This window comes from Fragaria vesca, linkage group LG2 (assembly GCF_000184155.1).
Source record: "Fragaria vesca subsp. vesca linkage group LG2, FraVesHawaii_1.0, whole genome shotgun sequence".
Taxonomy (NCBI): domain Eukaryota; kingdom Viridiplantae; phylum Streptophyta; class Magnoliopsida; order Rosales; family Rosaceae; genus Fragaria; species Fragaria vesca.
The window spans coordinates 1904792-1917908 of NC_020492.1; the positions used below are offsets into that span (position 1 = coordinate 1904792).

Sequence of the window (13117 nt, forward strand, 5' to 3'; positions counted from 1 at the left end):
TCTCCATGCATTGTTGAGCTCAGAGTTCAGAATGGAACTGAATCACAACCTCCTCAAGAGATGCACGTTCATATATCAGCAGAGTGATGATCAAAGGTGCTCAAGCATGTTGAGCTTGAGTTATGTTAGTAAATGCGCTTGAACTGAAAAGGACTTGTCAGGAAAGGTAAAGGGGAAAAAGAAAAAAAAGGTGTGAAGCATTTTACTCTTGTGAGCTTGAGCTTGTTTGATCACCAGTCTTGTTGCAGTATGGTGGTGGTGGTGATCCTGTTATTTTGCCTGCTCTTTTTCCAGCATTTTGCAGTAGGATTTGTATGTAAAAACCAAATGAAAAAAGAAGCTTTGGGGAGTTGTAAACGACAAGTGCTAGCACTTTTTTCATTTCCACCTTTCATAAGTTTCTACTCCAATTGTAAAGTAATTTTGTGATCTGAGCATCTCCAGCAGTATTGCTAAGATTATTGATAAGTATAGCAATAATTTAGGGTTTAGTTATTCATTTTAAGCATTTGTTTCCAACAAGGATTGCTATTTGAATTGTTAAATTAAATTTTTCAAAAAAATAACTGAACAAACGGCTAACTCTACAAGCGTCTGTTTTAAAAAGACGTATATTCATCTTCAACCTTTTCAACCATCTTCCATCTTCACCTTCATTCACTACTGATAATCTCATTTTGGATATTATGTCTCGTTGCTATCTACGTGATATTAGGATGAACGACGAATCCTCTGATAATGAGTATGAAGAAATTGTGCTTGCTCTTGTTGAAAAATCCATCAAGGAAGACACACCTCGTCGTCGACGTGGTTCTATTAAAGGTAATTTTCAGAACAATAGACTAGAAAGTAAGGCTGCAATGTTCTTCTACCAGTTGTTTTCTTGATCAGCTTATTACTGATCACTTTCTATATTTGTTTCTTCAAGGTCGCATAAGTATCCAGCGTGATCGAAGTGATGCACATGACAGGCTTTATGCAGACTACTTTAGAGGAAAAAACCAAAGAGGAAAAGAAGAAACAAAAGAAGAAGGCAAAAGCCATTGCCTTATCTTCATAACTCTCACCACTCTTTGGTCGATTTTCAATTTGTTCCCAGCATCCACAAAACTTAATAACAGCATATTGAATATTTTGCCAACGATGTTGTAGAGAAGCAGAATCCCTATCGCTTACAAAATCCTTGTGTTTATGATAGTATGTTGCAATTCGCTCCCAATATGTTGTACTTTTTTTATCATTTCCTTTTATTGGATCTAAGCCAACGTTGAGCCATGCGGCGACAAGTTGATTGTCTTCTTGAACCGAGTAGTTAGAAGCTCGTTCTCTTTTCTTTTTAGATGGTTGATTTTGAGGAGGTATGTCAGATGTCATAGCAGGTACTTGAGAAGACATGTAACCATATATATATATATATATATAGAAGACTAGAGACTTGAGGAACCCAGAATTCCAAGAACGTTGAAGTGCAAAAATTGAACGTTGAAGAGATAAATTGTACCGTTGGAGAATTTAGCAATAAGTAGTTTCTCTCTCCTCAAATTGATAAATTTGTCAATTCTGTTTAGCAATCTTAGGATTTAGCAATATTTTAGGCATACTGTTGGAGCTCTTATTCATCCCAAAAATTGATAAATTTCAAAAAAAATTTAATTTAGCAATACTGCTGGAGATGCTGTAATGGGGAAACTACTGATAGGAAGTTGTTGGCTATCTTTTTTTCGGTTACAATAACAAAACACAGAAGTACATCTTCTAGCTAATCAAAATGAAACGCTATGAATGTAGGAAGCTAGTCACTGGTGTATACATAGTTCTCTAAATACATTTGCTTCGTTCGTTTTGGGCCTGTGTTATACTTAGGGGGGTGTATTGTATTTGGATTCATACAGATTTATTTTAATCAACTGACTTTTTGAAAAGTCTACAGACTCTTTGAAAAGTTCATAGACTTTCACTTATTTCTTAAAATCATTGATTTTTAATCACAGACTTTCATTGATTTCTGAAATCTACAGATTTCATATGAATGACTTATGTAGATTTCTCAATACTTACAAAGTTACAGGAAATAAAAATAAAATAAAGATGCAATGACAAACACATAATAACACCGATTATAAGTTTAGTGCTCATCTATCTAATTTCGATGCATACAGTTGTTATATTAACTTAACAACACGCATACTTGTACGTAAACCAAAGACACATGTTCTAAAGTGGGACATAGATGTTCACAAGTTTAATTTATGTACGCAAATATAATAATATATGATCATGTAGATAATATTTAAGTTATCGAGGGTTCCAAGCATTACAATTGAAAGACAACAAAATGTTAACATTCAAAAAACATTGAAAAGAATAGGTAGAATAGAACGTTGATAGCACAAAATATTATAAAAAAGAAAGAAAAAAAAAGATGATGTATCGTATGATCAACTTATTCACATGTAAAGAGAAAGTCTGTCGTAGACTTTTCCAAATCTTTGCTCTAATGGATGAAAAAATATTGGAGTTTGGTGTGTATAATTTACATTACAAAGTCCACAATTATCTATGAGTTATTAATTCCAGAAGTATAAATGATATTTTGAATACATCTGAACTTCTATTCATTTTAAAAAGTCTTAATTGAATACCCCTGAACTTTGATGGAATTCATAATAATTTTTTAAAATATAGTTGAATACACCCAGACTCTGATTGATTTTTAAAAGTTTGTATTGAATACACCTAGACTTTCAAATTTCATAGACTTCTTTAAAACTTCCACTAATTTCATATACAATACACCCCCCTTATTGTACCAATAATAAGTAGAGCCCAATTGTATGTTTTTTCCCACAGTTCAGGTTTTCATCTCGGTTACAAACGAAAAGTCGAAAACGCTATCACCCTTTCGTCTTCTCCTAATCTCCCTCCCCAGTTTAATCAATAGTGAAGCAGATGCCGTTGACCTTGACATGAATCAAAAGCTCTTGTCTTGTAAATTTCAAAACCACCGTTGCATGTTGAAGACTAGCAACGACTAAGTTTCAGTTCGTTAAAGCTTCTGTACTCTTTTGACCTATAATGTTAGGGATCGTGCCCTTCGGAAAGACCTTCAAGAGCAAGCTTGGGAGCCATGGAGGAAGACTGCCCTGAAAGGATTAGGTAACCGCCGTTCTAACCCTGCTAGTTTCATCACAGGTTCTTCTCGGAAACCTAATCTTTAATTTCTTGACTTCTGGTTTTGCCAAACATATATACCCAGAAAACTGAATGTTATCGTACTTCTGTCACATCTTGATCTTTTGTGCTGGAAAAAATGCTTATCATTCACAATTTCATACGAGTTTTGTTGATTAGTGTTTAGGTCAGGGCTTGTAACTGTTTCAGATTGTGTTATATTTGATGATAATTCTGTGCTAACCAAGATGTATAAAGGCACTTTCAAAATTGGGGGAGTGAAATCTATACTCTGGAGTCGAAACTTCCTTTTTTTTTTTCTTTTTTTTTTCCTTTCCTTCTTTGCTTAAATTCTTAAAAAAAATAATAAATAAATAAAATAAAAAATACATGTTACTAAACACAAACTTTAAGTTACTAAAAACTAAAAAAATTATCCTTTCTAAAAAGAAAAAAAATAATAAAGAATTAATGTCGATTGTAAAATCAGGAGTGGATTTCAATAGAATTTGGTGAGTAGTCAGGTTTAAGATTCGACCCAAAACAACAGTATGTTAGATTTTCACATAAATTTAACTTTCAGTTTTCCAGTATAGAAGCCAAAACAGACATACGGCTTTGTCATATATTCACCTTCTTTTTTTCCTTTTTTAAATAGAAATAGAAATAGGATGATTTACATAGACTGTTTAAATTGAGGTTATTTCTTAGAAGACATTGGTAAGTGTATGAACAATCAAATTTTCCACACTTCTGTGTGTGTGTGTATGTTCGGGGTAAGGCGTTGCTAGCTCTAGTGTCTGAGTACTGTAATTGTAATTCTGATATTAGAAACATAACTGTATAAAGGAAATTTTTCAAAAGGAAAATGGCTTAGTGTCAATGTTTATATGGTTTTGTCTGGTTTGGTGGTAATTGATACTTAACTGGCATAGTCTTCTTGTATGACCTACTATTATAAATTGGTGACATTACTGGTAATCTGGTAGAGAATTCCAATCTATACATACTCCTTAGTTCTCATGAACTGTATTTATCCCAACCATACTCATAAACTGATTCCTTAAGCCTTAACTGTAAAAAAAAAAAAAAATGTGTAGAGAAGAGGTCACTGAACTGCAACATGATGTATCCTGTTCTGGCTGTTCATCAACTCACAACCACAGATTGCCCACAATCCGTAAGCTGGAAAGTAACAGTGGGGAGAAAGCCTTGACCAGAGATGCTAGGGTTTTCCGCAAGGTATATGTACATGCATGGAAGAGTGTTTATTATGCTTTGCCTTTCTTTAATTTCTTTCTTTAGCATGACTAGCTTCGGTAGACTAGCAAATGAAAAATTCTTCCTCGCATATGGCAAAGAAGAGAGCGAAGGCTACTACCACCACCAACACCACCTTAGCCTCAATTTCAACCAATTGTTCAGCTAAACAACCTAAGCACATGGTCCATGGCATACCAGAACCATCTGATGATGACTTGGTTGATTTTCGAGGCTTGGCAATTCTTCGAAGGTGTTACGGTTCATTGCTCGAGAGGGCCTGCATTGGTCATCCTGATCTAGCCTTGTGCACAAAGAGAAGCTTGAGATGGCGTGAGTTTGCTTATGAGACATTGGGGGAGCTCCTGTTCTTCCTTACTTCAACAAGACGGAAAGAAATGGTAAACAAGGCATGTGAGCACCTCCAAATACTGTGGGAGGAGGCTCAAGGCTTGGGGTTTGATTTATCCTGGTTAACTCCAATAGTTAATTCCTGCTTGGCTCTAGACTCAAAGAATTCTGATGTACATGATATCAGCGCAAAATGGAGGCCTTGAAGAAGCATAAGAACACCTACATTGTCAAATGACAACAGTACTTACAATGCAAATGATTGATGTTGATAAAGGACTTGCTGCTTTCGAGACGGCACTTCAACGTGCAAAAGAAGAACAGGAGCTCTTTCTGTTTACAGGCTTGTGAATGTGAAGGTTTAGGGATTAGAAATGTTTGGCTAAGAAGGAAGATAATGTTTTTAGTTTTGACACGATATAACTGCTAATGTATTTTGATTAGGTTTTTATGCAGGAACAAATATCGGTTCATTTCTTTGGCATCGATGTCTGTCTTGTCCATTTAAGTGTTAAGTCAATGACATCAATACCTTGAAATGCTTGAAAGGTGACGCAAAACACAGAACTGAAGTTATCTTAGTTGGATCAGATTTCCATTTACAAGGGCTTTGTACCTCACTGATCGGATGAGATTAATTTAGGGTAATCTCATTTTACACCCCTAAATGTTGCACGGAAACGGAAATGTTTCGGTTTCCGATACGATCCGCGAAAACGTCAAAATTAAAATATAGTCTGATACGAAACGTGACGGAAACATCAAATTTAAAAATAAATATAATCTTTATTATATATAAATATAATTTAAAAAAAACATAATATCAATAAATAGTTATTAATTGATCAAGAAAACAAAACAAAATAGTTATTACTTATTAGTAATAAAGATAACAACAAAATGTCTTTTTTATCTCTCACTCATTTCTCTCACCATCTACTCAGCCCGTCGTTTCTGGCTTTCTCACTTTCTCTCCCCTAGCTTCCATGGTCATATAAATTCTTCTCCTCCACCTTTCAATCCCACTTCTAATCCCACCAAAACTCAACCCTCTTCTAATTCTAATTCGGAACCCACCACCACCGATCACCGTGCCACAACCATATGCCCATCACCGTCTCCAATGCATGTCGCCTATTTTGGGTGGGTTTTTGGTCGGATTTCAACCTTGGGTCAATTGATGGAGGAGGAGAAAAGAGAGCAATTGATGAGATAGTTTTGTTAGAGAAGCTCGGGGATTAAATGGTGTGGGTTGATTATAAAGCTTGAAAGGGGATCGAGATTAGAAGAAAGGAAGAGAGATGAGTACCCATAGTGTTTCAGACTAGTCGGCGTTGTGGTTGTGGAGATCCAGGCAAATTTGGAGGTCACGCACGACGACAACTTGGGTTGAAGGATGCCTGAGACGATGACCTGAGCGTTTCAGAAATATTTCGAGATCCTTCCGCTATGGAAACGCATTTCGGACGCGTTTCGAAAACATTTCGTTTCTGAAATGCGAAACGTCGGTAATTTGGCCTTTCGGTGCAACATGCCCTAATTGAAGCGACCCTTGAACCCTTGTACATAAGTTATGTTATGTGACAAAAAAGAGTGATAAGTACACCAACCCAGGCAACTCTTAAACCCTTGTACACCCTTCATCTTACACTCTTATTACCTAGCGAAGATAACACTGCTTTCACAAAAAAGAGTGATAAGTACACCAACCCAGACTATTCCTCTCTTGAAGGTTGATTCTTTCGGCTCTTCTAAGCCTAGATTAGTTATGTTTTAGGTTTCTTGTCCTTGCTTTCGGGCTTCTATGTAATAAAAAAAACAATTGATAGAGAACGAAACCCTCTCTAAACAAAAGATTACAATATATATCTCGGATGCTACACTACATGTACAATGTCAATGTCTAATGGCTATTTATTGATTCAAGTCGGGACTATAATCTTTACTTTGTTTTTGCCTACGCGAGAAAGAGAAAAATCTCGTCCCCTATGGTAATCTAATTCAACTAATCCTTGTATGTCAATCACACAATTGTGGTGCAAACTCCAAGAACTAGCAACTTCACAAAAAGACTTATAGAAGGTTTCTCAATCTTGTATAAGCATTCATACTTGAGAATATCAGAAATGTCATGTTTTTTCCTCTTCAAATTGTGACATGAACACTTTTAACAATTTTTGAGTTAAAACAATAATATTTAGAAAAATTGGCCCCTAATTTAGAATGAGTTATGGTCCAGGTAACTAGTGATTTTCACAGAGTCTTGATAGTTTTTTCTAAAACCTAATTTCACTTGTAAAATAATTGTGCTTAATCGCTATAAGGTGGGTGTACTTAGGATTTCAAAGCTTATGCTTTATCTAGTATAGGATTTGCAATTCTGCAAGATGATGTTTTCTGACGATCCTACAAGGGTATGTCGTCTTTGTACTACTTGTTTTGATTTAAATCGTATGACATTTTGAATAAAAAAAAAAAAAAATTTAGATAAAGGATAAAAGCTCCCAAGTCCCGACCCGAGTTGAAATGGAGCCCCATTCTGTAAACCGCGAACCAGCCGAATCGTTTAAAAGAAAATCCAGCAATTTCACCTTTCTGCCTTCCAGTTCGGCCTAGAGTGAGAGAACAGAAAAATCCAAGCTAGATTTGAGTATAAGCTATAGCTTCTTTCTTTATAAGGCTTCTCATCTTATGCTTGTGTCCTTTGCAACATCATCAAGAGAGTGATGGAAGACAACTCGGAAGAGGTCACGGCACGGCTTTCTAAGAGGTTTGTTTCTCAACAATCCATCTTTCTGAATTCTGGGGTTTGTCTGAATGCCTTGAATTGGGTTTTTTTTTTTCATGCATGAATCATGAATGTATGATCATGGTGTTTGATAATATCAATAGGATTATTTGTTTACTTTTGAGAAGTTGAGACTGTGATTACGGCTATATGACTTTGTTTTATGGTTCGGGTTCAGGGTTTAAGAGTCAATACATAGACGATTAAATTGATCAAATGTGTATTTCTGTATTGGGGTTATGTAAGCTTTTATTTTCATGGATTTGGTGACCATTCCATGTTTAAGGGCAGCCAGTCATGTCCAAATAAACCGAGGGTGTCACCGTGTCAGTTTATATTGTTGAACTGGTTGTAGTTCAGGCTAGGTTGGGTGTCAATGGACACACTGCTTTTTATTTGTTTTTATGATGGCAAAAAGAAAATAACAAACGTGTTATCGATCAAAGAAGCACCAGCCGAAAGAGGGAGAGACAGATACCAAGCTTCCTTTGGTCTGCACATTTACGCTCCATGTTGGCGAGAGCATCTGCTAATGTAAAAGTGACACTCTAGAACAGACTGGCTATCGACTTCACTGCTGTAGTTCAAATGTTTTAAATTACTTCACTGTTGTAGTTCAAATGATTTAAATTACTTTCTGCAAGAAGAGTTGATCGGTTGAAACTGAAAATTTTATGGTAGCAGTGCACTTGAATTCCAATGCTAATCTTGCAGACAGAATTATAGTTCCTCAGAAACACACTTTTATCTTGTTTTGTTTTTGGGTGAAATGATAAAGGATGTATCCTTGCCAGATTGATCTCCTTCAACACCAAAAGATAGTATATAATTTGCTCCACTGGTAATAATGACACTAGATCAACTGTTGAATGTATTTGATACCTTTGTTTCTTATATTTTTATTAATCATTAACAACATGTAATGGTTAAAGAACCTATGGTAGAGACATATGGTAATAGCAGAGTAAGATATGTCATATGTGTAGTATACTTTCTTTAATTATGTCTTTATCGCTTACTCTAGAGTTTGAATTATGCTTAGATCTCTATGTACTAGATGCAAGAACTCTAAATGCCACTTTATTCTTGAAGCGGTTCCATGTGTTCATACTTCATTCTAGTTTAGTGATTTGAAGTTGGTAGTTTCTGCACACATGTATTTGTGATCTCTAAATTCTTAATATGTTTTCTCTTCATTCATTGCCACAGATCTTCAACAAGAAGGCCAAGGCTGGAACACAACTGCAAAGAAAAAGTTGCCAGCTTCCCCCTCCTTTACAAGAAAAAGAGAGCAAGAAGAAGCAGGATGATTGGATTGGAGGCCTTGGCCAATGTTGCTGAGCTCTACAGCAAGGTATCTGAGAGAATCCTTATTTAATGCAATATCTTTTTCAGTTCCCATGAGATCTGCATTTAACATAACTTCTTCCTGGCAGATGGCAACAGGGAGTTTGAAGGCTACTGCCATCACCTTGCCCTCATTTCAAACACAGCCTACTGTCAAACAGGGTGTGTTTCCTCTTCCGGTTGAACAAGTTAAACATAACGTCCATTTAATCTCAGAACCGTCCGATGCTGACCTAGTTGATTTTCGAGGTTTGGCAGTACTCCCAAGACGTTATGTTTCATTACTTGAGAAGGCCTGCAATTGTCATCCTAATCTAGCCATATGCTCAAAGAAATCCTTGAGATGGCGTGAGTTTGCTTATAAGATATTAGGGGAGCTTCTGTTCTTCCTCACTTCGACAAGACGGATAGAAATGACACACAGGGCTTACAAGCAACTTGAAGAACTCTGGGAGGATGCTAAAAGCTTGGGATTTGATTTGTCTTGGTTAGCTCCTGTTATTGAGTCTGAACTAGACTTGAGGTCTAACTTAGAAAGGATTTGCTTGCTGGAAACAGAGAAGGAGATTTTGAAGGAGCGTCGGAACACCCTGTGTTGCCAACTGACAACCCTTACAATGCAACTGTGTGAAACCAAGAAAGAGCTGGCTGATTTGCGAAAGGTAATTAGATTTTTCAAGGAAGATGCAGCATCCACTGAGAATGAGTATCTGTATACTGACTTGTGAATGTGGTGGGACTAGATTAGTTAGCTGATTTAGAAGAGAAGGCTGGGAATATTGTTTTAACAGAACTGGCTTGATATGCCACTTTTTGGCAGCCTTCTATAACTGTTCTTATTTTTTGCCATATGCTTCATATATATTCCCTTGACGTGATCATGGTTCAACGAAAGCACACCAAGTAGAACTGACAAAATCACTTTATCATCTGGTTATATCAATTTCACATGTCAAGACCCAGAAAATCATATACATGATCTCAAACCTCAGTTCTCCAAGAATCTAAAAACTCAATATTAGGGCACCAATTGATCATTCCATAGTATCAAATTTCACTCCCCTTGTTTGGGATTTGGAAGTGAAAGACATTATTTTATCTACTAATAGTAAATAATCTAGTTTTATTGGCCAAAACGATTCAAATTGATAAGCAAAGTAGGCTCTTTTTTTGGGGTAACTCCCATTCGGTGGTCGATTGGCCGCAAACAGCTGCCCCTACCAAGTTAGGGGGTTTAGGAATTAGGCCTGCTCATATTTTCACGGAGCTGCTCTTGCTAAGTTAGGGTGGAAAGTTCTTACTCAACCTTCTAACTAGTGGGTCAAACTCGTTAGCTAAATATCTCAGGCAAGATCACTTCCATACAATGCGTAAAAAACATTCTCAATCTTTTACTTGGCGTGGTATTCTAGACTCTTGAGATATTCTCATTGATGGAATTCGATGGATTATTGGTGATGAGAATTTAGTATTGTTTTGGAAATTTAACTGGTTATTGCCTTTTCCTTTATTGCACTTATTCCTGATCATTCTAGGAATAATATAGACTTAGAAGTACCTGTTAGTCATTTCATTTCAAATGGTGCGTGGAATATTTCTTTACTGCAACAAACTGTACCTATAGAGTTTGTGCATAAAATCTTGGTTGTCCCCCTTCCTTTAGCCCCCAAACCTGATCATTTAATTTGGGGTCCTTCCCCTTCAGGCTACTTCACTATTAGTTCAGATAGTTGGCTATCACAAAGTTCCAAACCTCCTCATTCTAATGCTTCTTTTCTTCATAAAATTTGGAAATTAAAGTTACCACCTAAAGTTAAGATCTTCTCTTGGATTCTCTTCCGGAACCGTTTGAAAACTCGAGATACCCTATCTAGGTATAATTTGAATATTCTGGCTTACTGCCCCTCGAGGAGGCAGTGCTGGCCTCGGCCTTGCTGTTGCCCTTCGAGGACCCTCCGATTATGCGCGCTGGGCATCAAAGGCAGTGCGATCCGACTCGCCCAGGGTATCGTACAGGGGGGAAAAGATGGCAGCAAAGACAACGTCGTCTGCGTACTTCCAGTGATCGTCATAAATGGATCACCACCAAGAGAGATAAATGGGGTCAACGCCCAACGAAGGTTCAATCTTGAGCAAGGCTGGAGTGAAAGGGAAGATGTTCTCTAGCGGAGTGATGTGGTTCGCCTCGCCAATTTTGAGCTAAGAGGTGTACTTGTTCACCGAAGGGAGAAGTGGGTTTGAGACCCTTTGGATGAAGCCGAGTTGCTTGGCGAAGTGGTTGGGCGCGTAAAGTTCAAAGCCTTGCTCTTCCTCAGCGAGGTGAAAGTCGCAGCAGGAAACCGCCCTCATGAAGCTCATCTTGACGTCGGGCTCAGAGTTGGGGCGAGGAAAGAAGGCATCTGCCAGAACCTTGGGATGGCGCCTGCAGACCATCATGTCTATGGTGGGTGGCGGCTCCAATTGGTTGTACAAGATGGAGAAACTGGCGAAGAAGGATAGAAGAGTCTGATTCGCAGGGTTTCTGCACACGGCGAATCCAAGGAGCTGCTTCTTAGGCAGGAAGTCAGGTGGCGAGTGCCGAAAGAGAGGAAAATACAATTAGAGCCATAGATTCAAAATCCACAGCGGGCCGGCAGGAAGGTGGAAGGGCTTCAGAGAAAGTGTGTGAAGGGCGCGATAAAGTGCACCCAATACGGGCTGCCCTAGCCCTACTTCGATCCCATTGTAAAGCGTTACGGCTAGCTTCGTCCACTTCTCCATAGGCTTATGGACGCCAACACAGAATATAAATTTATTAAGCCAATATTCAAGGAAAACAATACCTCCTTCGTGCCGCTCTGCATGCTGGATAAAATAGTTTCTCCAAACTGGAAACGAGGCCTTTAAGGGACGACATATGACCGGGTTGTTGTTGTAAGTGAACTCTGTTGAGGCAAAATAACCTGGGGCATATGGCTTGGCGTGGATCGGCAGCCCGGTGATAGCAAGGACGTCCAGCAAAGAGTTGCCCGTCTGCTTGAAGGGGAAGTCGAAGGTGTTGGTGGCGCTGTTCCATACGCACGCCGCTGCAACGATAGACGCTCTGTCAATGGAAGGAGGCAATGAGAAGCTCAGGGCAATGGCTTCGTCGAGGCCTGTCGCCTCCCAGATCGGCAGGTCAGTCGGGAGGCAAGCCTCGTACCATGCTCACTCTTTGTCAGTGGCATTGGGCCACTCTCCCACTCGGATATTCGTGTGGGATTGAGTCTGCTGTGCCCAGGAGGCGAAATCGCTAGGTTAACGATGGTGGGCTAGGATTGGGCGGCGCACGGAGTTAGCATAGTGGTGAAGATTTATGACCGAGAGAGGTTGTGAGGGGGTTGAACCAAGTAGGGCTTCCCCTTTCTCAAGGAAGTAGATCGGTGCTCCCTGAGGAGGGTTCTCTACAAAGCGTCGGGCAAACTCGGTAGACCAAGCGATCGCCGCCGTGATGCTAAGGTTTGGATCCCGGATGATGGGTTTGGGGGCCATTTTTGTGAGCTAAGCTATGGAGTATACGACGGCGATGGTTTGTTTTTTGCAGAAAGAAAATGAGACAGGGTAGAAGGATGGAGATGACGAAAGGGAGGGACCCGCGCCTTGGTTTTAAAAGGGACGAAATAAAACATCCTTTCAATTAACAGTCATGATGTGGAGAGGCGACGATGCCGAAACGTCAGCACTTTTCGAATTTTGAACTGACGAAACGTACGCATTAAGGCCTCTTCGCTTAGCCGTTACGAAATGGGCTAAAGCTCGAGGCCTAAGGGGCAATGTTTGAGCCCAGTTGATATTTCGGTCCAAGATATATTAAATAATAAGTCTTGGATAACATTTGGGCCAGTACCTGTGGCCCTTTTAAAAGTAATGCATGTTAAGGGCGCGAGCTTCGGAGGAGGAAGCCTTTGGTGTTTGAGTCCGCGTCAGAGACTACAAAGTTTTCGATTACGAAGGGTCAGTACCTATGACCTAAGCGAAGTCTACCTATGCAATTGGACACGCGTCATCCAGTTGTTTAGTTCGCAAGTGAGACGAATCCTTGTGTGACTTTGGTAGCAGAATCCTATTTAGGTTGTGATTGCATCTTTATCGGTTAACTATGAGCCCTTATAAAAAGGAGGGCTCGAGGATCATTGACACACATAATCATCTCATACAACAATTAAAACAAACCTTGTAGCT

At 38.8% G+C, this 13117-nt stretch overlaps 1 protein-coding gene across 1 annotated transcript; it reads right to left on the minus strand.

The window, feature by feature from the left end:
- Positions 1-11515: 11515 nt before the first annotated feature.
- On the minus strand, positions 11516-12427 carry LOC101305239. Its single transcript, XM_004292000.1, has 2 exons — positions 12283-12427; positions 11516-12051 (listed from the first exon to the last, which is right to left on the minus strand). The coding sequence occupies exons 1-2, from the start codon at positions 12425-12427 to the stop codon at positions 11516-11518; spliced, it is 681 nt and encodes a 226-aa protein (XP_004292048.1).
- Positions 12428-13117: the final 690 nt, after the last annotated feature.

Excerpts from the sequence above, each read along its gene's own strand:
- LOC101305239 (XM_004292000.1), bottom strand. The coding sequence starts at position 12,427 with ATGGCCCCCAAACCCATCATCCGGGATCCAAACCTTAGCATCACGGCG. Across the intron at positions 12,052-12,282 it reads GAAAGGGGAAGCCCTACTTG|GCCTCGACGAAGCCATTGCC; the intron begins GTTCAACCCCCT and ends GGGAGGCGACAG.